Source organism: Lytechinus variegatus, chromosome 3, assembly GCF_018143015.1.
Source record: "Lytechinus variegatus isolate NC3 chromosome 3, Lvar_3.0, whole genome shotgun sequence".
NCBI lineage: Eukaryota > Metazoa > Echinodermata > Echinoidea > Temnopleuroida > Toxopneustidae > Lytechinus > Lytechinus variegatus.
The window spans coordinates 42266640-42292135 of NC_054742.1; the positions used below are offsets into that span (position 1 = coordinate 42266640).

Consider the following 25496-nt stretch of genomic DNA (forward strand, 5'->3'; position numbering starts at 1 on the left):
TGGCAATCTTAAATAAACCCAACAGGGCCAAAGTTCATTGACCTCAACGCCATCGGAAAAGCGGCGCCTACTTTGAAATGTGATAAGCACTTAAAATAATAATACCCAGGGTTGCACCACTTCAGTTCTAAAAACTGTTCTCCCAGAGGGCCCTGCTATTATTAATATGCCAGCTTTAGCTCAAGCATTTAAGGAATTTCTTCGTACCAGGTACCCATTTACTTCATCTGTGTTGAGTGCAGCACAATGTGGGTGAGTTGAGTGCAGCACAATGTGGGTGAGTTGAGTGCTGTATAATGTGGGTAAGTTTCTTGCAAAAGGAAAACACACATGACTAGGAATCGAACCCATGTCCATCAGATTGAAAGACGAGAGTCATTACCACTAGACCACGACGCCCCATATGACAATGAATCCATGATTCAACAAAACTCTTTATATATGTGAAACCGTGCATTTAAGTAACAACTTGGAACCCAGGCAAAGCAAGCCACAGCAACATGTGGTGTCATACTGATATAAAGTAAAATTCTTTAATTTGCATAATATTGTGACATGACATTGCATACCTGCCCTTCTGAGGCCTGACTACTAGCTGCCTGTTGTCCATGACCTGCATCAGACACTGGAATCTTAACATGTTGAGACAAGATGGAGTCCTTGAAGGCACATGCACCCTTCCCTGATGTCACCGTAGCAACACCATTCTGAAAGCTATCTTGTGATGCAAGGCCCTGGAACCAGGATTGAAGATGCTTGTAATCAGCACACAGACTTGGGTTATCAGCAATGGCTGGGTACAGGGCACACCATATTATGATATCAGCTGCTGTCAGTTTTGTCTGAGAAGAAAAAATAAAACAAAAATTATAGTAAGAAATTAGCATCATTTATCATAGTAAAATTAGGCCCTTTCTATAATCAGATGCTGGAGATAGGCACCATAAACATTCACCTTTCAAATTTTGTAATGTTACATTTTTTTTCTCCTTTTTATTTTGTTTTTCCAAAGTTTTCCTTCCTGCAGCTGTAAGAGTGACTCAGATACCTCAATGATTACACCGAGTAAAAAAAAAAAACAACACCTCAGAAATACCCAATTTAAGGAAAATTATGTCATGAACTCACTCATTATATATAGACTGACAGAATAATTTGTTACAATACTCATGTGGTATGTTTTAACGCTTGGATGATCAGGAGATATTCTTTTCAGTGATGTAAATTTTGATTTGCACTAAAGTAAACCATGACTGCAATGAATGAATCCAGATATCAATGATATTACAGAGCTGCCAACCTTGTGCAAGCAAAAAAAGGAATCATTATGGCCAAAAAAAGGAATTTCCAAAAAAAAAAAGGAATTCATGTGTTAAAACGAACCTTAAAACCACATGTGACAAATATCCAATGCAAAAAGTATGTATGCAGTGAACAATAAAAAAAATAATAATAATCTTTAGGCCTAGTATGGGCTAAGTAACTAGGTGTTACAAATTGGACCCTTAGTCTTGGGCCTGTTTTTATATATCTACCAACTTTGATTAAAGTCAGTAGCAGGGCTCGAGTTAAGAATTAAGAGGGGCAAGGCCATTTTAATAAGGGCACTTTCAGCTTGGGGCAACCGGCAAAGTGGCCTTTCAAGGCCATTCTAAAGGGCATGAAAGCTACTTTTATTCTATTCAAAAGGGCACCAAGGCAAATTTTTCAAAAAAAGACAAGTAGGTCTTTGATTTTGTAGTGCAACCTACTCCGGCACTTCCTTATCAGAGTAAAGATCTGTCGAGAAAAAATTCTTTCAGGGGCACCAAAATCAGTTCTGGTGAACATTTTTAGGGCTCTATTTTTCTGGGGCTTCCTTTCCACTTCTAAAATAATTCATTGTTTTATGTTGAGTTTCCTAACAAAACTACCAAATTGTAGACTAAGAGAAATAAAAAAAAGTTAACATCAATTGCAATTCAGACTTCTCTTCCCAAGTAAAATTAGTGTCATAAAATGGAAGTGCATGTAACATTCCACAAATATAAAAGAATCATTCATAAATCAATCTAATCTAAAATTCAAATAGATCTAGAAGTTGAAATCATTCCATAAAAGTCCCATCGTAGATCACTTCACGATGTACACAGCTCAGCCTCAATCACACAGCTGCACGCACACTCAATAATCCCCAGCACTGACAGCACTATAGAGCAGACATCTAGGCCGCCAGAACCGGGGAAGAATCTGATTGCTACAGTGCCCACTTTTAATGAATTCCAAAAGCATTAGGACATCTCTCTAGTATAAATCATGTGAAACTATCGATAAATATTGAATATCACCCAGAATTAGTACTTCAGGGGACAAAGAAGAGCTTTCCAGGTCTTTTTAAAGCCGAATTCATCGTATTTGTTTGATACAAGTTGATGAAAATTAACCAGACAGTACCATTATCCGAAGGGAATTAATATTAATTCAAGAAAATAGCCTCAAAATTTCATTTCTTTATCACCACAATTAATTTAAAAGTACATGAAAAATATCTTTTGATGATTCAATCTTATATGATGAGTATTTTTGTAAAATTTTGCAAATGGAATAATAATTTCCCTCAAACCTCAAAATCCCCCTTTATCATAAATCTATCAAAAATATTTTTAAAAGATTAAAAAAGTTCCCTCACAAGAGAACAAAACAGCCCCCAATCATGAATACAGATCGATACCTATAGCTTGCCAGTATATATGCTAGAACGGTGGTTTATTTTGAATTATATCAAGATAATTAGGAAATTTGGCACTTTAAACATTTTGTTGACATAGATGGCGCTCTTTCACGAAGAGCAAGTCAGAAATCAGAGAGCAGACGGCAAGTTCGATGTTCGCTGAACGATGGTCCAAATACAGAATCACAGAGAGAAAAGCGTGTTCTGATTTTGTTTTTGATACATAAAAACACAAATATAGAATGAGAAATCAGAAAGAGCCCAAAAGTATTTCCAATTTCAATATTCGGTTTTTGAACTACAAAAACGAAATCACAGCATGTTTTTTCTCACTGTGATTTTGTTTTTCTGTTTACAAAGACCAAACCACAGGGCTGATTTCCGTGTTTGCTCTATGATGATTAGAAAGGGAAAATGAATTATCCATAAGTACCCTGATTTTTTTGGCCCGTGCGTAAAGACAACGTATTTTATAGCTGTAAATGTTAGATCTAACATTCGGCGGAATTCCAATTTTCGGATCGGTTTTATGTACATAAAACATCACTTTATAGGAAAGAATTTACATGCAAATTTAAGCTAAAATATATTAAATTCAGAATTATCGTACATTAGACCGCAGTTACTGTTATTTCCTTTCAAATGATGATCAAAACATAATCATCCTCTATCCTTTTGTTGGTCATCGTAAGTTGCCATCTTAAATGATGTCATCATCCTTACAGATGTATTTACCAGTCGCTTATACATCGCGATTCGTGCTATGCTTGCCGCTCGCATGTTCAACTAACGTATACGTACGCGCGAGCTTTCAAATTATTAAAGTGCGTTGGACAACCGGCAGACGGGCGACTACGTATGCCTAAGTACCAGGCTCATCTCAGGCTCAACACGCACTACACATACATACAATAATGTACACACATTATCAAAATTGTCAAAAAACGTAATTTGAAAAGAAAAACCATAATGCCATAATTTGAATGAAAAAACGTAATGATTACGGCAAAAACGGAATGGTTGGCAGCTCTGATATTATAATCCTACTAGGGTTGCATTAAAATCCATTTCACAACACTTTTCAGTAATTTATATCATGATTGTTTAATTAACGCTATTTGAGTTTTGTCAGACGTCTATCAATCAGATTTACGTCTGGGACCCGACCTTTAATGTCACCATCCCAAAGACGTGATCAAGGCTTAAACCTCTGCATCAATTTGTTACTATCCCACATAGCTTGGATTACAGGCTCACGCCACAATTCACACTTTATAGTAAACTCTCTTTTATCAAAAGTCTGGAGAAATTGAACAGTTTTCATCTACTTAAAGAACAAAATAAATATAAGAAACTTGGGGAAACTATTACTATTTTCTGCATTATCTAATTATCTAGATTGTGTTCATTTTATAAAATCATTAATAGGATACTTACTCCTACTAGGTATTGTTTATTGACAAGTGCATCATTCAGTTTTGAGAATGGAAGCTTCAGTGATTCTGTATTCTTTTTTCCTCCTCCAAAGACCGCATTCAGGTACGGTGCAAGTATAGTCTGAAAATGAAAAGTAACAAAAATCAATGTTAAACTTTGGATCAATTATGTCAAATAATTTTTGTATAAATGAAAGGTTGTTTTCTTCAATGTAGCTTAAATCATCTTGCCCCTTGAGTGTTAGCTATATGCTGTAGAATCACAAATTAGTTTTCTCAATAGTTGGTTGTAATATATATAATATATGGACACAAACATAAATAATGTCATCATTGTCTTGATTGAAGAAGCTAATTTATGCATAGAAATCAAAGGTTACTATGATAAACTGAATATTGCCCTAAAATGCTATGTTTTGTTTTTTTAAGACTATGTGGGAATCATATGGAATGTACTTAAAATTAATTTGGTATCCAAATTGTATTTAATTATATTATTTGTGTTATATACATGTATATATTATTTTAAGTTTCCCAATATACTTCTAGGCGGTTTTCTTTTAATCATTTTTTGTTATGGTTTTTCAGTGAAAAGCTTAGGGGACAGTTTTTCTGATTAAACCTGAAACTAATTGATTTTATTCAATAATTTTGTAAATGATAAATCTATGAATTTTGCAAGTAGCCCATGCCAAGATCTCTCAAATTAAGTCACAAATTTAGTCTCCAAAGCAGTGTAAGACTAAAAATAAAAATGCCATGAAATGACACAGCGATTGCTTTTCATGTTGCACACATATTGCATAGAATGTTGAGGTCTCCCTGGTAATTTAGGGTTAACTATGATAATTTCCATACGTTGCTTTCAGCTTAATTACTAAATGAATTTTCTTGCCTGTAAATGGGTGCTCTCCCATTCAACCCATTCTTCAACTTTCAACTCCCAAGATTGCTCTGAACTGTTGGTCAGGACATACCTATAATTAAAGAGGGATAATATTTACAAGTTAATCTCAAATGAAGAATACTCACTATACTGAATCAACTCTTATTTTTTTTCATGGAGTATACTTAATCTTTATTCATATAAAAAGAAAGCCAATTAATAAAGTGGTTTAAATACTGCACATGCCAATATGTCAGCATGTTATGATTACCAACTTTGCATATTCACAGTGTGTTATACTAAAATTTCCCAATGTAAAGCAAATGGAAATATGTGAAAGTTTACATTTAAGCAACATTGGTAAAATATTAGCAAGAGCAACAAAAAAAAATGTTTCAAAGTATGATGTTGATGGCTAAAATGATGTTTTTCGTTTCTAAACTTTGAGTTCAATCTAACACCTTCAGTGGATCTGAACCCAAAAGAGAAGCACTGTTTAACTTTTTAAATCAAGAATAAAAAGTGACATCATACCTGCAAATGTTGTTTGCAGAAAAGATGAACTCAGTTGGTGATATCTCAAGAGCTGGAAGTCTGCTTCTTCTTAGGTATGACACCTTGCAGTCTGTACGTAGTAAACCAATAAGGTTAATATATACAATGTAATACAACCTTCTTTAATACATATCATGGTTAAACTTAAAGAATAAAACCCTTGAAAAAGTTAGCTTGCCTGTGAAAAAAAGGCTGGGGGCACGTGTGTAGTACATTGCACTGTATGTTTTAAATGATACCACGTACCCAGCTCAATTACATGTATTATTCTACTGCGCGTGTGTACTTACGTTAATCTGCCGATCCATTTATTGTATTTACATCCTATTCCTAGTAGTGTGAAATGTTATTGAAATTTTTTTAGAGAGTCAAGAGGGGCCTAAGGTTTCGATCCTAGCAGAATCTTCGTCGGAGGCAAAATGACAAACATATAAAGTGGAACAACCGTAGGCCAAATATAGACCACAGACATTCAACAGCAACACTAGAAACAAGGAGACAAAAGGGGCATTAGTGAGTAGAGACGACCAATCAGGTTAGTGAAGGGGATTAGTGAAGTGAATTTTTTAATGAAGTATTCAATAATGAGTGATATAAAAAAGTTTTTAATATGGATTGAAAGTTACATCAATATGAGATTAATATAATTAAATTTCCTAGTCTTAAGGTCCTCTTAATAAAAAGTATTTTACACATTGGCTTTTGCCATTTAAATCAGTTACAACTTTAATTAGGCAATTTTTCCATTCGTTATGTACAAATGAATATTCATTTATTACCTAATTTGCATATTATTATATTTATGGTCCTAAGAAAAACAGATATGAGGTAAACTTAAGAACTCGGCACCTCTGTGAAATATGGACATTATTTGCCTATCCCTGTTCAAGTTATATTATTTAGGCAATTTTCCCTTTCGTTATGTACAAATGAATATTTAATTACTACCTCATTTGCATATTATGGTATATGTGCTCACAAGAACAACATATATGAATCAAAATTAAAAACACTACATCTCTGGGAAATTTTGTGATTAATTGCCCATCCACTTTCAAATTAAGCCATTTTCACATATTAATTAGCTGGACTTAATCACTTTTTTGCAGATTTCCTCTGGTGCTAGAGCCATATAGGTGAAAATTTGTGTTTTCCCCATATTTTGAACTCCGTTAACGAAAAGTAGTTCGGACCAAATTTTTCAGGTTGGTGGATTACATGTTAGGTGCCCCAAGAAAAAGCAATTCATCAAGTTTTAAAATAGGTAGCTAAATGGCAAAAAACACATTTTTGCCATTATTTTAGGCCACTTTGGGGCAGGAAATCTGCCTTCTTTCAAAATTTGAATTGGCCGTATATATCTTGGCAACCCCAATTTTCATAATCTTGGTGTCATTTTACTCGTGTTTCAGAGCTTATACCAGTTAAACAATTCAAACAAGATTTACAACACTTGGTAGCATCCCTACTGTTTACGTTATATGAGATTTTTGATCTGTACTAGGCCTACTGTAGAAACTACTATGTAATGAGGTTTCCTGGCTTTTTTTTGCCAAAATATCTTGTTAGTACTGTGTCGACACAATGTCTGACAGATGGGATAAATATCTTGCACATCTCTATCTTGACTTAAGACCCATGTCTGTGCCACATTTACATGAGCATGTATGTCATACATTTGACTGCCCCCCCCATGCCTTGCCTGCAGGCGCAGGCTGCAGCGCCCACCGCGCAGCAGAGAGACAGACGATCCGCCGACCCCGCCGGGCGGACCAGCAGGTAGAGCCGTAGATGGGTACATTCGTAGCAGCGGCCTAACTTTTTTTTACTTGTAAGTATTAATTAGTCTACTCTAGCTCACCTGAAATGCTCACAGATTGAACATCTAGCTTCAAATTTGCTAATGCAGCAGCAACTATTGCTTTCAGAGTGTGCTGGTTTCCTGGATCCGAATATAACTTCATTTTGCCCTCGAAAAATAGGCACTTGACACTTTGTACCGGTACTAGTACACGTTCGTAAAATTAAAAAGATGATGAAATAAGATAGTCTCTTTCAAGGATAATAAGGCTACGCTATCAGTACTAGCATGCATTTTCGAAAATTGTAAACAGATATATGGTCAGTCTAAGGGGAATTTCACCCTGACAAAAAGTTTATTTTAAAAACAGCAGAAAATCAATTTATTTGTGACATCATATTTAGTGCGAGTAGCATGATTCCCGTGGGGAATGGTAAAAAATCAATGAAATGTCATTTTCTCAGAAAGTTTAATGGTTTTACTTGGGGTTTTGATATAAATACTCTTGTTTTCATATAAATAGACAAATCATTTCACATCCGATCATGTCGAAAAGAAAGCAAAAATAATTCATCAGGAACTCATTCATGCATTTTAAAAGATATGGCAGTGTATCCTATTGCCGGACACCTTTATTTCAGTGATGACAACTAGATCAAGAAAAGGCTATCACTTGCTATTCCACGTGTTTTAGGGTATGTTTTTTCCCCAATCTTTCTCCCCTGGGTCATATTCTGGCGACAATTTGTTAAGGGGCCAAGATGTGTGTAAATAAAGCCTGCGAAAAACTTGTTCAGGGGGTTATTTTGCTCACAGAAAAAAAAAATCATTTAGGGGGTGTTTTGAAATCATTTGGTTACGCCGCATGTTTACGCAATACATTTAAATGCCCCCCCCCCCCCGATTGCCCCTTTTTTTCATTTTACCGAACGGCAGCGCAGATTTACCGACGATATCCAGATTAGTGGGGGCGGGGTGTCGCGCACCCCCACCCCCACCTTAGCGAATGTCTTGAGGGGGTCATACCCTGGTTTGTGGAAGCATGGACCTAATAGGTCCTGCGAGGGGTATTTTGAAGAAAAAAAAATCGGCCTATATACCGTAATCTTCAAAAAGGCACGATAAGTTATTGATGACAATAATCAAATCACTTCCATTAATCATCTCTTTAATTTTATCCATTTATATAGGGAACCTTAAATCAGACACATTAATTAATACAACAATGCATGTAATATATATTTCAAATATGAATTTTGATCAAAATTTGAAATGTTGCATCATTTCACAATGTAATCATAAAGGACAAGTCCACCCAAACAAAAACTTGATTTGAATAAAAAGAGAAAAATTCAACAAGCACAACACTGTACATTTCATCAAAATCGGATGTAAAATAAGAAAGTTATGGCATTTTAAAGTTTCGCTTATTTTCAACAAAATAGTTATATGAACGAGCCAGTTACATCCAAATGAGAGAGTTGATGACATCACTCACTCACTATTTCTTTTGTATTTTATTATATGAAATATGAAATATTTTTATTTTCTCGTCATTGTCATGTAATATGAAGTTTCATTCCTCCCTAAACACGTGGAATTCCATTTTTTTAACATTTTGTGCTTCAGGCAAGGAGGTCCTAATTGTCGTCAAATTCGTAAAAATTGAAATATTGTATAATTCAAACAATAAAAAACAAAAGAAATAGTGAGTGAGTGACATCATCGATTCTCTCATTTGGATGTAACTGGCTCGTTCATATAACTATTTTGTTGAAAATAAGCGAAAGTTTTGAAATGTCATAACTTTCTTATTTTACATCCGATTTTGATGAAATTTTCAGCATTGTGCTTGTCTGATTTTTCTCTATTGATTCAAATCAACATTTTTCTGAGGTGGACTTGACCTTTAAAGATTATTCACATATTTCCTTTTCATCATCATTTTTTGACCCGCAATGCATTTTGCATCATCCCACGTTTTTGAAAGTCCATATTGTGGCCTGCCTGTAATAGGCTATTTCATGGCATCCTTGTCCCCGATAATCATGATCACATTTTTTGAAATTCTCATCTCATCTTTACCCATTTAGCAAATGAGTTCTCATTGAACAAATCTCGACTATTTAATCGTTATTTTACCTCTTTTTTGTTCTTTTTCTTTTCTTCTTATTTTTACGTTATTGATAATTTACCCTTATTATCCTCGATTATGCAAACTAAACGACTGAAGTATAACCTTTTCTATATATAGGCTCGTTCACCATGCTCACTTGTCGCCGATTAATTTCTCCCATAATTACACCCCTTGACAGACGATTTGGTTATGATTCTGTCCGTCCAACTAATGAAAATTTGCTCGAAAAAAAAACATCGTAATAGCTATACGTCCTTCAAGTGCATGTAGGCATATATACCCCTCTTTAAACCCGTGATGTGATACACACTAATATTGAAAGAGGTTTTCAAAAACAATTAATTCTCTATTTCTTCCACCTACTGAAATTTGCTCACTCGCTATGCTCTCTCGTCGCATTTATCCAATTACACCTCATGAAAGACGATTGAGTTCATCTTTTCTTCCAACTACTTATAGCTTGCTCGCTTCGCTCATTCGCATTTGGATAGTAGTTAAAGGAGAATGAAACCTTTAGATTAAAATTGCTTGTGTGGCTTGTGTGAAAACAGAAAAATCAAAGAAACGGATCAACGATCGAACGTTGAGAAAAATTTGAAAAATAATGAGAAGGTTAATGAGCATTAGAATATTGCAATCACTTATGCTATGGAGATCCTCACATTGACAATGCGACAAAGATGTGTGGTGTCACCTGTGAACAACTCCCCCTATTACTTTAGTATATATTTCACTTATATTGCCTCTTTTATCACATTTTCAGTAGATCATGTGTTCCTTCTACAGGAAGGCATGTAATACAATTTTTTAACAATGTTAAAGAGTTTGTATCACCATAAGAGAAAGCAAAAAGTGACATTTTGGGGGTATTTTATAGTCGATCAAAGGGAAAGTTGTTCACATATCACATATCCTTGTCGCATTGCCAATGGGAGGATCTCCATAGCATTAGTGATTATAGTGAATACAATATTCAAATGCTCACAACTTCCTCATTGTTTGTCCGATTTATCTCAAACTTTTGTTGATCTGTTTCTTTGATTTTTCTGTTTCGACAAAAGCCTACTTATTCAAAAGGTTTCATTCTCCTTTAAATATCACAGCAAATCCATCGCAAATTGCCATCGAAAAAATTGTGAGATGCCTTTAACTGTATATGTGCACGGTTATATACCCCACATACATAGCGCTAGCCCTTGGTGTGGGGGTGCACCCACCCCCCCCCCCCCCTGTTTGGAATCACCCCTATTGCTCGGATCCAATTCACGCCAGATTTCCCCCCGATCGGCCGCTCAAAGTTGATTTTGGTTTGTTTCTTTGAAGGGGTTGTTGTCCCAGTGGCGTAATGAGCCCGAAAATTTTGAGGGGGCTCGATATGGTGCATCGTGTAAAATTAATGAGATGTTACGAGCGAGCGAAAAATTTGACATAATATTTGGAAAATAATATTATATTTCACCCTTATCCCTTTCCTTTTCTCTTTTTTCTTTCTTGATCGTGATTTTTTTTGAAGGGGGGGGGGGGCGGAACGCCCATCTCCTAACAGTTTTAACAGCTTTATTCTTATAAACAACATAAATGTGTAATAATTGCATAAGCCCTATTCAAAAAGTGTGAGCGCGAAGTAGGAGCAAAACAATTTTGAGATTTCATGTATTTTGTTCTGAAAATTGAACATTCTGGGCAATGTTTGTGAACCAGAACAAGATGCGTACGTAACTAGATAATTACTGCGAGCGGGAAGCGCGAGCGGAAATTTTTATAATGCGTTCTGGCCTTGTCGAAAAGGGACCTGTTGAGGACGTTTTGCAGTTAGCCATTAAGACGATACATATCTGTACATGTAAATAATGCGAGGGCGAAGCGCGAGTTGAAATTTTTTCGACGTTCCGGCCTAAACAATTAACGTTCCATTCACTTTTTGTAATCATGAACGGTATAAGTATATAACCAAACAATTGATGCGACAGAAAAAAAATGAAATTTCAAACCTAAAAACGGGAAACTCTCTTCATGTTTTGTAAATCATTAACAAACTTGGGTATAATTTGGTAATCTTCCTAAGCATATATGAACAGAAAATTTTTGATATTCTCAGTGATCTGAAACTGATAGGCTCGTAATGACATCAACATAGAACAAGCTGCGTATCTGAATAAACATGCGTGCGCGTGTTACAGATTTTGACCTAGAATCTGGGCATTCTAAATATATATTTTTCATCATGAAAATCAATAAAGTGAGTGCATGCGAGCTTAATATATTTGATATTCCGATCTAAAAAAAAAGCTCTGTATTTTAGACAATTTGTAGGAAAACTGTGAGGTGGATATCAATCACAGTTGAAAAAAGATCTCCTATTCTAAGAAGATTATGTCACCATATGAAAATGATGACTTCCTATTTCTCTTCCTAAACGGGAGATGAAACTTGTCGATATTCCATTCTGAAAAGGGTCAATTTGATTATTAAATTGAAATCTTATTTAATAATCAAATAAGCCTATTGAGAACGAGAAATCTGTTAATTTATTAGGGCCTGAAAGCACGTTTGTAATTATGAATAAGATGCAAGAGTTAATATATTTTCAACAATCAATGCGAGCGCAAATCGCGAGCCGAAATTTTTGATAAACTGTCATGAAATCATGGGATTTTAAGTAGTTTGGAACAGAATTAATATTGGGATATAATACATATCAAATCACCAATCAAAATTCAAGCGTGCAGCTGTTACGTTTTGACAATTTGACCTGAATAGGGACATTTGAGAACTGTATGGAATGATACATGCAGGAAAACAATTATAGGTACCTGACAAATCAAATTTTGCGAGCGCGCAGCCCGCGCAGAAAATGTTAACATATAGAAGGTAAAACATAAATTTTTACAGAGCATTTTTGAAAATTAATTAGTAAATCAAACAAAATAATGAAAGTTCGATTTCCGAGCTGAAATATGTTTTATAATAATATTGACTTCAAAATTTAATATTTATGCTCCTTCATTGAGCAAGATATATAACTCACCTAAAAGGCAATGCGAGTGCGAAGCGGCGCGAGCGAAAATTTTATACTGTATAGTGACATGAAATATTTCTAAAATTATTTTCCAACGGTCTTCCCCTCATCTTATTTTATTCACTCGTCTACCTCCTTTTATGTTTCCCCTTCTTTTCCCCCCTCTCTTTTCCCTTCTTTTTCTTTTTTCTCTTTGTTTCCCCTTTTTCTTTTTTTTTGCTCCGCCAAGGGGGGGGGGGGCTGCCGGGCCCCTCGGGCCCCCCTGGATCCGCCTTTATGAGTTATTAAGGAGGTTAATGAAATATATCTTTTTTGTTCTTTTTTCGGTGGTAGATTTTTAAAGTTTTTTTGGGGGCCGGGGCTTCAGTCCCAAAAGCCCCAAAACGCGCCTGGATTAGTCTAGATCTAGTTGAAAGTGAAAACTGGGAGGGCTAGTGTAAGGTTTTCTTAACTATACTTTCTAACGTTAGATCTAGACTGAAAAAATACGCAGATACTTACTTCTACTGAATTTTATTTCATGATTGTTACAAAACCAACTTCTTGAATGTTATAAACAACAGATGAATAAAAATATAACTTCTGTACTTTAAAAAAAATATATACATCAATAAAACCCCAATCCTGTCCGAGATGTCTCCATGCAGAAAAGAAGTACTGTACAGTATTATGTTACGCCGGGGGCCCCAGTACCTAGCTATTGCAGTATTTCCAATTAACACAATTTGAGTGTTAAGCTCTGCTAACAGAGTCCAAATGCTATTGAATTGCGTATAAATATGACTTATATAAATTTCAAATCCATTTTAAATGAATAAATTATTCAAGAACAGCTTTTAAATGTATGTTTTGAACTTTTTATCTGTGATTAATAATCTTACAAATGTTAGTCTGAGCACCCCTCCCGATCGTTCATTGTATATCCAACTTCGAAATTTTTTGCAAGCCAGATTGTCGGCGTGAGTTCGCTTTCTAATTTACACTTTTCTTACATATTGTACTGTTATACTTATCACTACTTTATTAGTTTGAAAATGTAAAAGTTCAGGAATTATTGAAACCTCTTAATGTGTGTTGTTTCTTCCTTCTTGTACATTTATTTCAACTGTATAAATGTCATCAATATGGACTTGGTGAAGAATGTACTTATGTAGCGAGTGATATGATGCATACCGTACCGTACTTGTATTGTAGCTGTACGTGAGTGAGTAGTGAGAATTGAAGGAAATGCAACGTGCACAAACCCGTGTATGAGAACATGGCGGTCCGTATGCAGATGCAATGGCCATGTCTGCGAACCTGTATTACTAGGCTGTAATTTGTTAACGTTAGCGTGGCTTTTTAAACATGAATTTCTTTTAAATTTCATAAAATTCGAAGCATGATTAAAATTGTTCCTTCAAAAGTCTGTCAGTGAGCCAAAATTATCCAAAATTTTGGCAAATCTAAAAATTCTATTACTAATACCGTAATAGTATCATGGGGTGTCAAAACTTCGCGCACTTTTCAAAAATAATCATCAGGCTTAATTTTTTTCATAAAGTATTCATAATTTATGCGAAACCAATCCAAGAAATAGTTACCACATTGACGGCAAGATTTTAAACTATAAAATCATGGACAAAAATGTAAAGTAGTCTAGGTCAAGGGGTTTCGCCGGTAGCGCGATCTCAAAATTCTATTCCGATCGGCGAATGCGGGCTGTGCTGGAAAACCGTTCAGAAAAAGTGTGACCTAACTTCGCGCACCAAAGCTGAGATTTAAACAAAAACTCTCGCTCAAAAAGTGAATATCCATATCAGATTGATGGCAAAATGCTAATCAGATATATAATCGGTTAGTACCACATTTAACTCACATTTTTGATGATTTCTGCGTGCAAAATGGTGATATTGTGATGCTTGTTGATTTCTTCAAAACGGGTGCTAGCGGTGACAAATTTGCCGATCTTTTGCAAATATTTTCATGAATACTGAACTCATCCTAAAGAACTTTCACCAAAGGGTAATTTTAGGTCGCTTTTCATGTTGGTGATGTCAGATTTTAAGGATATTAGCTAGTTTTTTAGATAATGACCTTCCGCGAAGTTTGGACTCACTGCCATACTTTTTAGCGAATTTAGGATTGGGGGTCGGGTGTCTGGACACTTTAAATTTTTGAAGCCTTCTTTTTTTTGTCTTTGGATTAAACTTGAAATATGAATTCAATAGTTGTAATCATCTTCGATTTTGTTCTCTATAGTATTTCCTAACATTTTGTACTAAAAATTGATGAAACTTGGCTTGTAAATTTTTCCAAATGACTTTGTAAAATTGGTCGTACGGACATACATGTGCAACTACAACCTGTCCAGACACACAACAACTGGGTATAATACGGATTCAAATGTTAGGCCTATTTATAAAAAAACATGGCTTGTTCAGTTGTGACTTCGTTTTCAAGTCTGACAAAAAATATGCAGTTCAGCAGTTGACTAACGTAAGGCCTATTGAGATATTGAATTGAGCACCCATTCATTTGAAACATACATTTCTGTGATTTAGATCTAGTTGACAAAGGCTGCCTTTTATGAGGCCTTTGATTTTACATGAAATGCTGGGAAGTCAATATTTAGCAATTTTATCAGGATTTTGTAAATGATAATTTAAAAAAGTCTATTCATAATTGTCTCTGCACTGAGATGTGGAAAAAAGTTCATGGGGGTGGGGGGCATGTCTACGTCTGCACACCTAAAAATTTAACTTAAGATAAAACATGAATTTCTGTTTCACAAAAAATCAATATTTTGTCAATTTTTACCATGATTTTTTTTAATGAAATTAATAAGTCTATCCATATTTTTCACTGCACTGAGATGTAGAAAAAGTTAATTGGGGGGGGGGGGGCATGTCTGCACACCTAAAAATTTAACTTAAGATAAAACATGAATTTCTTTTTCTTAAAAAAAAAAATCATAATTTTTTTATACTTTTATGAGTGTGCCAAAATCTCATTGAAATAAATATATATGTATATGATTTATATATACACTCGGCAAAAAAAGTTCTTGGACACTTAATAAAGTTAAAATATTCCATATAGATATTTGATTAAGGACAAATTATTGTATGTCAACATGACCAGACAATATTCCTCTTCCAGTATGACATGACATTTTCGTGCGAATAGTCATGCATGGGTGGTTAAATGCTTGAAACAATAGCAATGTCAGTTAAAAAAAAATTGCAAGAAATGGATCAGTCAGTGCATGGCTGGTTATAGGCATTAAACTATAGCAATGTCAGTAGAAGAAAATTCTAAGAAAACGATCAGGCATTCTTTCAGTTGTGAAAGTTTGTGTGGCATAAATATCCATTAAACGACAAAATCAAACTTAAAGTCAAATACCACTCTAAAAGTGAAAAGAAAGTTATCCACCTTGGTCCTTGGATGAGGAGCGCGATCGTGCTGGCGCTCCTACCGCACTCCTAAAAAAACATGAGAGCAAAAAATCACGCTCCTAAAAAAAGAAAAAAAAATTGCTAACATTTCACATTTTACAAGATTTAAAGATGCAAAGTGTGAAATTTTAGCAATTTTAAAAAAAAAATTCACCGTAAGTAACGGACTATAAACCGCACCCATGGATTAACCGCACCCCCAACTTTGGACTAAAAAAAAATATATACCATTCTCACATTTACATGCATATTTGAGGTACGAAGAAACAAAAACTAAGTCAAAGATTTCAAAGTATCCAAAGAGATTAGCGGTATGCGGAAAAGAAAGAAAGGTCCCGACAATATTGGCGACTTACACACTCACCTCAAAGTCACAGTGTACACACACACAGCACTGTTGTTCTTGTACATTGCAAACTACGATACGGTACAAACTAGTACATCTTATCAAATTATGATCTGTGTCTTTCCCGGCGTAGAAGAAACATTAACATTTCTTGCATCACAACCTCACAATCACTTTCAGAATTTGTCTAGCATTCGATGTCTATGCATGAATTTTGGATACGGGATGGTGTACATGTACATGGTATCTTGTGAAAAACAAACATGGAAACATGGAAAGAAAAAAAAAGCTGGCGCAAAACGGGACTTAAAGGGGTTAAAATGAATAGCACCAGCTTAAGTCGCACTATAACCACAATACAACGCAAGCTCTCAGCTCACTCAATTCTCGCTCAGCTGTGACAAAATATTACCGAGTAATATGCTTGGCGTCTCTTTGAACTTAGCAAGGGAACTTCGCTGCTTTGAATCGAGAATAAAGTCAAAATTAGTGTCATGAAGGTGGGTGCGTGTGTTATGGATTTGTTATTTGATTGAGATCGTAATAATCGCTTCCCATTACCCGCGGCTCATACCCCTTTAAACGACATTGCCCTGGACGGCTACGCCCGGCCACTCGATGTGTTGTGAACTGGCAGAGGTCTTACATATTCAGGAGGGATTACGACGGGCTGGCTCAGACCTGGCCGTCACCGTGGATAAACCGCACCCCCGACTTATGCTTCTATCTCGCCAAGAAAAAGGTGCGGTTTATAGACCGTTACTTACGGTAATTTATTTATTTATTTATTTTTTTAGCAGGAGCGCGATATTTTGTAAACATATTGACCCAGGCCTAATTTCACCACAGATTAATTAATAGCTACACAGCTATTGCATGTACGATGTTATGAAAAATCTACAATTTATTGTACATGTATTGTTTTGAATTGATTTGAGCTCCTCAAGGAGAGCGATTCTGAGGAGCTCAATTGAGCTCCTAAAAAAAATAAGGAGAGCGATGTATTGAGCTCCACAAAATTATAAACTTGAAGGACTGCATCACTATTCCACTGGAATTTTAAGTCAAGTTAGTCGATGAAAAAATGTCAAATTTCAGTATCTTGGCATAAGCAAAAAAAAATTATCCTTATCCTCCTATCTTCTGCAGGGGTGGTGGCCCTAGGTTGACCACTCATAGGGCGGTCTCTAACTTCATCAGTAGCCAAATACCGCTGGTTCAAATTTGAAATTGTTGTTGATGAAACTTGGAAATATCGAGCCACTTGTCTAAATGACTGCCCAGGCTGCAACATTCCTACATGTATTGCTCTTGCACGCTCTTGGTTGGAAAGCTTCATCTTGAAATTGAGTGTCCAAATGATCCATCTCATTATGTATCTCATGATGCATCCCTACGCATTCAGTTCAAATGATAACCAACTCTTGAAATTGTTGAATGTATGCCTACAGGATGGCCATGATCAGTAGCCATTTCTTGCAATTTTCTTTTACCAACATTGCTATTGTTTAAAGCATTTAACCACCCATGCATGACTATTCACATATTGTCTGGTCATGTTGACATACAATAATTTGCCTTTAATCAAATATCTATATGGAATATTTTAACTTTTATAAGTGTCCAAGAACTTTTTTTGCAGAGTGTATTTTAAAAGCACCGGCTAGTCATTTTCGGATTAAAAAAAAATTACCAGTGACAAACAATACCTTTATTTGAGATATCTTTGCTCTACATGTACCCAAAACACACAAATGTTGGGGAAAAACTTACCTGTAGGTTTTTTTTTCTCATAAAAATGTGGCAATTTCAGGCTTATTATTTGTAGCAAAGGTGTGTTCGAATCCCACCATGGCCTAGCGTCCTTTGGCAAGACATTAATCCACACTTTGCCACTCTCCACCCAGGTGTTAAATGGGTACCCGGTAGGATGTGAAAGCCTATATGTAGTATGCCTAGCAATTGAGTCTTGGAACTCTTGTTGGAATGCTCCCCAGGGAGTGGAGAAGGTGCATATATTGTATGCGGGCATGCAAGGATTCGATGACCGGGGTAATAATATGTAGACCTGTAAAGCGCTTAGAGACGTCGTTCCGATGTATTTAACGCTATATAAATGCGGAATATTATTGTTTTATTTTTTTATTGTTACAAAAGAAGATCAAGGAAAAGGGAAATTACAGATAATACAGAATAATATCACTTAAAATATTATTTTATGTCTTTATAACAATATTATTCAAAAGAGGAAAAGAAATCACATTTAGGCTGCCTTGCCCACTATAATACGCCACTTCAGTTCCGAAAACTGATCTCCAAGCAGGCCTTGCTATTATTATTTTATTATCCCGACTTTAGCTTGGGTATCCATTCACCTCAAGTGGCATGAGCACAATATGTGTAAATTTCTTGCTGAAGGAAAATGCACTATGGCTAGGAATGGAACCCATGTCCCTCACACGGAAAGACGAGAGTCATAACCACTTACATTTTCTGTGGCTAGCGATATGGAGCAACATGACCAAAAGCATAAAAAAAATGCCAAATAGATCAATTGATGCTTATACAACCTTGATGCAAAAAATATAATTATTTTTCACATGTCATACTTTGGGGGTGTATCTTGTTTATATATCCTTTCATTTTTATCAATTTTTTCTGCCAGCAACATATTTTTTTTTATCATAGTCAAATGGAGGGATATACTTTAACCACTAAAAAAAACCCAACAATAAGTAGGATACAGTGATGTCAAAACGGGACAAAAGTTAGATTAAAGAAAAAGTGTTAGAAAATTCCTTCCTCTGTTGATCTGTTGAATTCCCATCATAACTTTGAAAGTTTATTGGTCTAGTTCGTTAAACTTGGGACATTAGAGTAATCAAGTAACACTGAACATCCTGTGCGCATTTCAGGTCACATGACCAAGGTCAAAGGTCAATGAACTTTGGCCGAATTGGGTGTATCTGTTGAATTACCATCATAACTTTGAAGTTTATGGATCTGATTCATGAAACTTGGACATAAGAGTAATCAAGTATCACTGAACATCTTGCGCGAGTTTCAGGTCACATGATCAAGGTCAAAGGTCATGTAAGGTCAATGAACTTTGGCCATGTTGGGTTTTTTTTGTTGAATAACCATATCTCTGTAAGTTTATTGGTCTAGTTCATAAAAAATGGACATAAGAGTAACCATGTATCACTGAACATCTTGTGCTAGTTAGAGTAGTTTTCAAAGTCAGCACTGCTGCTATATTGAACCGCGTGAGCGGCATGATGCAGGTGAGACGGCCAGAGGCATTCCACTTGTTCCAATGAAAGGTCCTCCTAATGTTTACTTTTTAAATAGTGATATAACAAGTCATTTATAAACAAAGGCAATTATTTGTTTCTTTTCGCTATTAAAGATGGAGTTTCGAAAGAAACCAATTATTATAACACGCACAAATGCACATGTGGGACTGTATTGTAATCACATATCTGTTTTGTGTGTGCTGATTCATTTAAAAACTTATTCTTTTGAGTCAAAAGAGAGGTGATAATTCCTCCTTTTATTGCTTGTAAATGACCAGGATGCACCAAAATTTTATAGCAAATATGGATTTTAATGAAAGGGCATTTCATTGGTGCAAAGTGTGAATTTTAGATTTTCAAAAATGTGTGGAAGATTTCTTAGACGTGAGATTTTGTTTCGCAGCTCCCTAGAGACTATGCAAGGCTGCTTCGCCTTGCAAATGCCTAGCCTAGCCCGCTGCTCATCGTGCACGGCTTGGTGGTGCCCTCGACCACCTGAAATTTTACTGTGTACCAACTTTGTGTGTATAGTTGTGTGTAGATCAAAGAAAAAGTTGCCAACAAACATGAAATAAAATTTGATTCGCAGAAAATAAGTAAAAACTGAAATGTGTGCAAAATGGGGAGGAAAAAAAATTGTACTTTCAAAACTATTGGTTTGCCCGAGGCGAATTCCTGATGGACCTGGGCCACCACTAATTTCGAGCATTGGTTTAGACCTAAATATGAATTTCAGTTTCACATCTTTACATCCATGAAATGACCATCTTATCTTGAAAGTATTTTGATTGGATGGATACTTCAAAGAAAATATGGAATATTCCCATATTGTCTTTGAAAGATTAATTACAGTTAATGTCACATAACAATCAATATCAATATGTATCTACCTGAATGCCATATTCTGGTGAAGCAAATTACTCTGTCATTCTATTGAAGCAAATCAGTGTCCTTCTTTCAAACTAAATTCATATTTTGCAAATAAGTTATAGTTTGGGGACTTTGGGCTCCTTTTCTTGGGCATGAAAAAAGAAAATGGTATCAGCTTCAATCAAGATTGTATCACAACTGTTCATAAGGCAACTGAATTAACTTTTGCATTATCAGTAATACCCGATGAATCCATCTCGAAGGTGATTACAACTGTTTTTCTTTCCAATTTCCAAGAAAAGGAGGCCAACATCAATGATTGAATAAACTTATTCTTGGCTTATTATTGGCAAAATAACACCGTTCAATGTCAGAGGAAATTTCAGATTCAATTTAATACCTGGATAACAATTGATGTTTTGTTCATTATTTGGAAAATACTTAAATCAAATTAAATGAAACTTATGCTGAGAATGAAGATTGTTATGGAATAAACAACAAGTTTCTGGAGTGTTAAGGACAAAAGTCTCCCGAGTTCAGTGAACTTGGTATTTTATTTTCAAATAAATGTAATTTTTCCCCTCTCTTTGTGAAGGACTATTTATCTGCAGCGGCAGGTCCAGGATTTTGATTTGAGTGGTCACAAATGACAATTTTTGTCTCACCTGCGAAGCAAAGTGAGAACCTGAGGTTAAGTTTTTGAAATGACGTCATAACTTAGAAAGTATATGGACCTAGTTAATGAAACTTGGCCATAAGGTTAATCAAGTATTACTGAAGATCCAATGAGAGTTTCATGTCACATGACCAAGGTCAAAGGTCATTTAGGGTCAATGAACTTAGACCATGTTGGAGGAATCAACATCGAAATCTTAACCTGCGGTTAAGTTTTTGAAATGTCATCATAACTTAGAAAATATATGAACCTAGTTCATGAAACTTGGACATAAGGTCAATCAAGTATCACTGAACATCCTGCATGAGTTTCACGTCACATGACCAAGGTCAAAGGTCATTTAGGGTCAATGAACTTTGGCCGAATTGGGGATATCTGTTGAATTCCCATCATAACTTTGAAAGTTTATAGATCTGATTCATGAAACTTGGACATAATAGTAATCAAGCATCACTGAAAATTTTTTGCAAGTTTCAGGTCTCATGATTAAGGTCAAAGGTCATTTAGGGTCAATGAACTTTGGCCGAATCGGAGTATCTGTTGAATTACCATCGTAACTTTGAAAGTTTATTGGTCTAGTTCATTAAACTTGGACATTAGAGTAATCAAGTATCACGAAACATCCTGTGCGCATTTCAGGTCACATGACCAAGGTCAAAGGTCAATGAACTTTGGCCGAATTGGGTGTATCTGTTGAATTACCATCATAATTTTGAAAGTTTATGGATCTGATTCATGAAACTTGGACATAATAGTAATCAAGCATCACTGAAAATTTTGTGCAAGTTTCAGGTCTCATGATTAAGGTCAAAGGTGATTTAGGGTCAATGAACTTTGGCCGAATAGGAGTATCTGTTGAATTACCATCATAACTTTGAAAGTTTATTGGTCTAGTTCATTAAACTTGGACATTAGAGTAATCAAGTATCACTGAACATCCTGTGCGCATTTCAGGTCACATGACCAAGGTCAAAGGTCAATGAACTTTGGCCGAATTGGGTGTATCTGTTGAATTACCATCATAACTTTGAAAGCTTTTGGATCTGATTCATGAAATTTGTACATAAGAGTAATCAAGTATCAATGAACATCCTGTTCGAGTTTCAGGTCACATGATCAAGGTCAAAGGTCATTTAAGGTCAATGAACTTTGGCAATGTTGGGGTTTTTTGTTAAATAACCATCATATCTCTGTAAGTTTGTTGGTCTAGTTCATAAAAAGTGGACATAAGAGTAACCATGTATCACTGAACATCTTGTGCGAGTTAGAGTAGTATTCAAAGTCAGCACTGCTGCTATATTGAACCGCGTGATGCAGGTGAGACGGCCAGAGGCATTCCACTTGTTTAGAATTAAATGTATGGGTAATTCTGGGGCATGTGCTCCTTGCACCCCCGCATGGATCCTCTACTGATCTTGGCTATTTCCAAAGTAGCACTTCTGCCACACATGATTTTTTTTTGTCTAAAAAATTGCACACCTATGACACTTGAAAGAAAAGATAATACATGTAGGAGAAAGAAGGATCTCTTTACAATAAATACCATCTAAAAATACCCTTTTTCTTGTATTTACCTACAACAGAAAAACTTTATGAGTCAAAAGGAGCAAAAGCCTACGCTCACGGGGCACCGAACTCGGACCCGAAAGAGGGGTAAGTTGTCTAATTCCACTATGTTGCCAATTTATTTTCATTTACTTTACTTGTTTTATTTTTCCTAACAACTAACACTGACTCTCTTCCATTCTTTTCAAAATTAGAAATTAACTCATGGAAAGAAAAAATATCACTGATCAGTGAGAAAAGTGAAACCTCTACGCAAATGATTTGGTTATCATTCATGTTTTAGGCAAGTATCTTGCTTTGATAGTGATTCATCTCTTTGACATTGTATCTCTGTTTTGGCATAGATGAGAAAGAGAAATACGACCCAACTGGGTTCCGTGATAGTATCCTACAAGGACTTAACGAAGCTGGCACAGATTTGGAACAAGTGTCTAAATTCTTGGTTGAAGCTGGCCATAAGCTGAACTACAGGCTTTATGGGGAAACCCTTCTCGACATTTTATTTGCTGGTGGTATTTTAGGTATGTACCCAAAAGAGTTATGATGTTATGATTTTGAAAAACCTTCAGGATGAAAAGAATGAGAAATATGGTATTAGGTAAACAAAAATCTTCCAATATTGTATCCTATTGTTTATTTAGTTGACAAGGACCTAAAATTAAATTCCTATTTCTCACACATACATACACTCCTTGAATCTGTAAAAAAAAAGAAACAGATTACAGAGCGTTCCTTAATCTTAATCTTCTGTGTAAATCCCATTATAGTTTGCGATTTTATTTCTATTATTCATTAGGTCTTTAATATGTGTAAATCTTCATGTCAGATAAGATAAATTTTCAAAATACGGTATACAGTATTGAACAAGTCGACATACGATAGAACATGAGATTACATTTATGGCAGGTTATTTTTAATGCAGAATTCAGCATCGGGCTACACTAAATTGGGTGTCATGTCTTGTAAGCTATTCCATCAATTAAATTTGTCTTTACACTTTATTAATTACTTTGGATGAAAATGGTTAATCCAAATTAGTATTACCTTCTCTATTCTTAATTAAATTGCTTTGAATTCATTCACACATCTATGCATTCATGTTACATCCTTTATAGCACCTGGAGGATCAGTAGTAGAGGATACGGATAAGACCAAGGTTTGCCGCAGCGAGGTCTGCGTCTTCACCACCGAAGAAGATGTCAAGGCAATGCAAAACTTTTGGGAGGTAAGTCAATTGATTATTCCCTGTTCCTGGTTAGGCTAATTTTCTATAATGTTTGGAGTTCTGAAATGAAGCTAAATAAGTTCATTGAATTTTTGGTAACAAAGTTGTTAGATAGCATTTTAGGAGGAAGACATCAACCGTTACAGTAGTATGTCATTGACACAAAACTGTATTTACTCTTTTGTACCAGTGTAATGCAGTATACATGTAACTTGAATTCTCATTCTTTTTTCCTCATTCAGCAAGTGTTCAGCAAGGTGACCAGACGTTTTAAATACCTCGAAAAGAAACTCCAAGATGAACTTAGCAAGGTAATAACCAGGGATTTTTTTTTTTTCGGGGGCTCCATTTTCAATTTTTCATAAAATTTTGGGGGCTCCATTTCTACCCTTGGGGGCTACTTTTTGCATTTTGGGGGCTCTTTTCAAATGCTACGTTTTTGTATTTTGAGGAATACCCACTTAAATGAATTATTATTGTTTAATATTGTATGATTTTTTAAGTTATTTTTTTCATGCTTAGAAACTTGGATGTGGGTGTGTTTGTATGGGTGTGACTGTGAGTTGAACTTGGATATAAATGAATTCGATATCTAATTTCTACTCCATCTATTCCAGTACAATACCTGTACTCGGCCATGTAATAAAGGCCCACATACCCTAACTTTTCCTGAAGTTCTTTGAAAAAGCAGATCTCCATGAAAATTGCATTTCTCTATGGGGGAGTCTAAATTCAAAGAAAATGAACTCATTAATAACTTAAATATACATGACGATGAAGAAATCATCAAACTTTATTCGCAGTTTTGAATAATATACCCGAAATGTAACTTATGTCTGAAACAGAAAATCACCATCATTGAGGCCTTTACTGAGCGAATTGTCCCCCAGAGCTCTGGCTGAGAGACAGAGCTCAGACTGGCTAGCTAGTATATAAGCACCAATGCGTACAATGCGTGAGCCTCCCGCCGGCCTTGTAAAATAGATGGAGCTTTGTTTGATGATTTATTGTCTGATATTTACCTCATTCCCTAGAAAACTAAAACAAATGATTTTTAAGTTATAATTAGCAAATAAGATAAGTTATTTTCGATGTAACTAGGCCGTTTTGAAAAGCAAAGCCGAATGACAACTCACCAATGCGAGGTTACTAGACTCTGGGATTTATTTCCTGTGTAATTCGAATTATTTTATCACAGAATTGTGATATCTGTAGGGGAAAATGTGCATCAGAAATTGCACATGATGGTAGTCATTATAGACCTCTATACATGCAACCGTTTCCCGACGGTTACGTTGATTTTTTTTTATACCATGGGTATGGAAAAAAGACTCAACTTCGGAATTTGAAACTGTGCTCCCCGCTATTTCCAAGGCTTGTTCATGATTTTGAGTGCAGATTTTTGATTATTTTTAAATGGTAAGCGGAGCTCGAGCATATGGCGCTCGTGGGCCGCTGAATTGTTATCGCTCGGCAATAATTTCGGGGGCGACATTCAGATTTTATGTCGCCCCCGAAAGCATGATTTTGGGT

General features: G+C 35.5%; 2 protein-coding genes across 2 annotated transcripts in view; one reads left to right on the top strand and one right to left on the bottom strand.

Annotated features, from left to right (window-relative positions):
* The window catches only part of LOC121411065 (methionine--tRNA ligase, cytoplasmic-like), a 31276-nt gene extending 23695 nt beyond the window's left edge, over positions 1-7581 (bottom strand). The window contains exons 1-5 of the mRNA XM_041603552.1: positions 7449-7581; positions 5567-5657; positions 5042-5123; positions 4148-4267; positions 570-842 (exon numbers count right to left, since the gene is read on the bottom strand). Of these exons, the coding sequence (XP_041459486.1) occupies positions 570-842; positions 4148-4267; positions 5042-5123; positions 5567-5657; positions 7449-7551 (669 nt within the window). The 5' untranslated portion in view covers positions 7552-7581. The remainder of the gene's footprint in view (positions 1-569; positions 843-4147; positions 4268-5041; positions 5124-5566; positions 5658-7448) is intronic.
* A 5818-nt stretch (positions 7582-13399) lies between these two features.
* LOC121411067 (basic leucine zipper and W2 domain-containing protein 1-like) overlaps positions 13400-25496 on the top strand; it is a 30726-nt gene continuing 18629 nt past the window's right edge. The window contains exons 1-5 of the mRNA XM_041603554.1: positions 13400-13503; positions 22756-22825; positions 23083-23259; positions 23854-23963; positions 24206-24274. Of these exons, the coding sequence (XP_041459488.1) occupies positions 22765-22825; positions 23083-23259; positions 23854-23963; positions 24206-24274 (417 nt within the window). The 5' untranslated portion in view covers positions 13400-13503; positions 22756-22764. The remainder of the gene's footprint in view (positions 13504-22755; positions 22826-23082; positions 23260-23853; positions 23964-24205; positions 24275-25496) is intronic.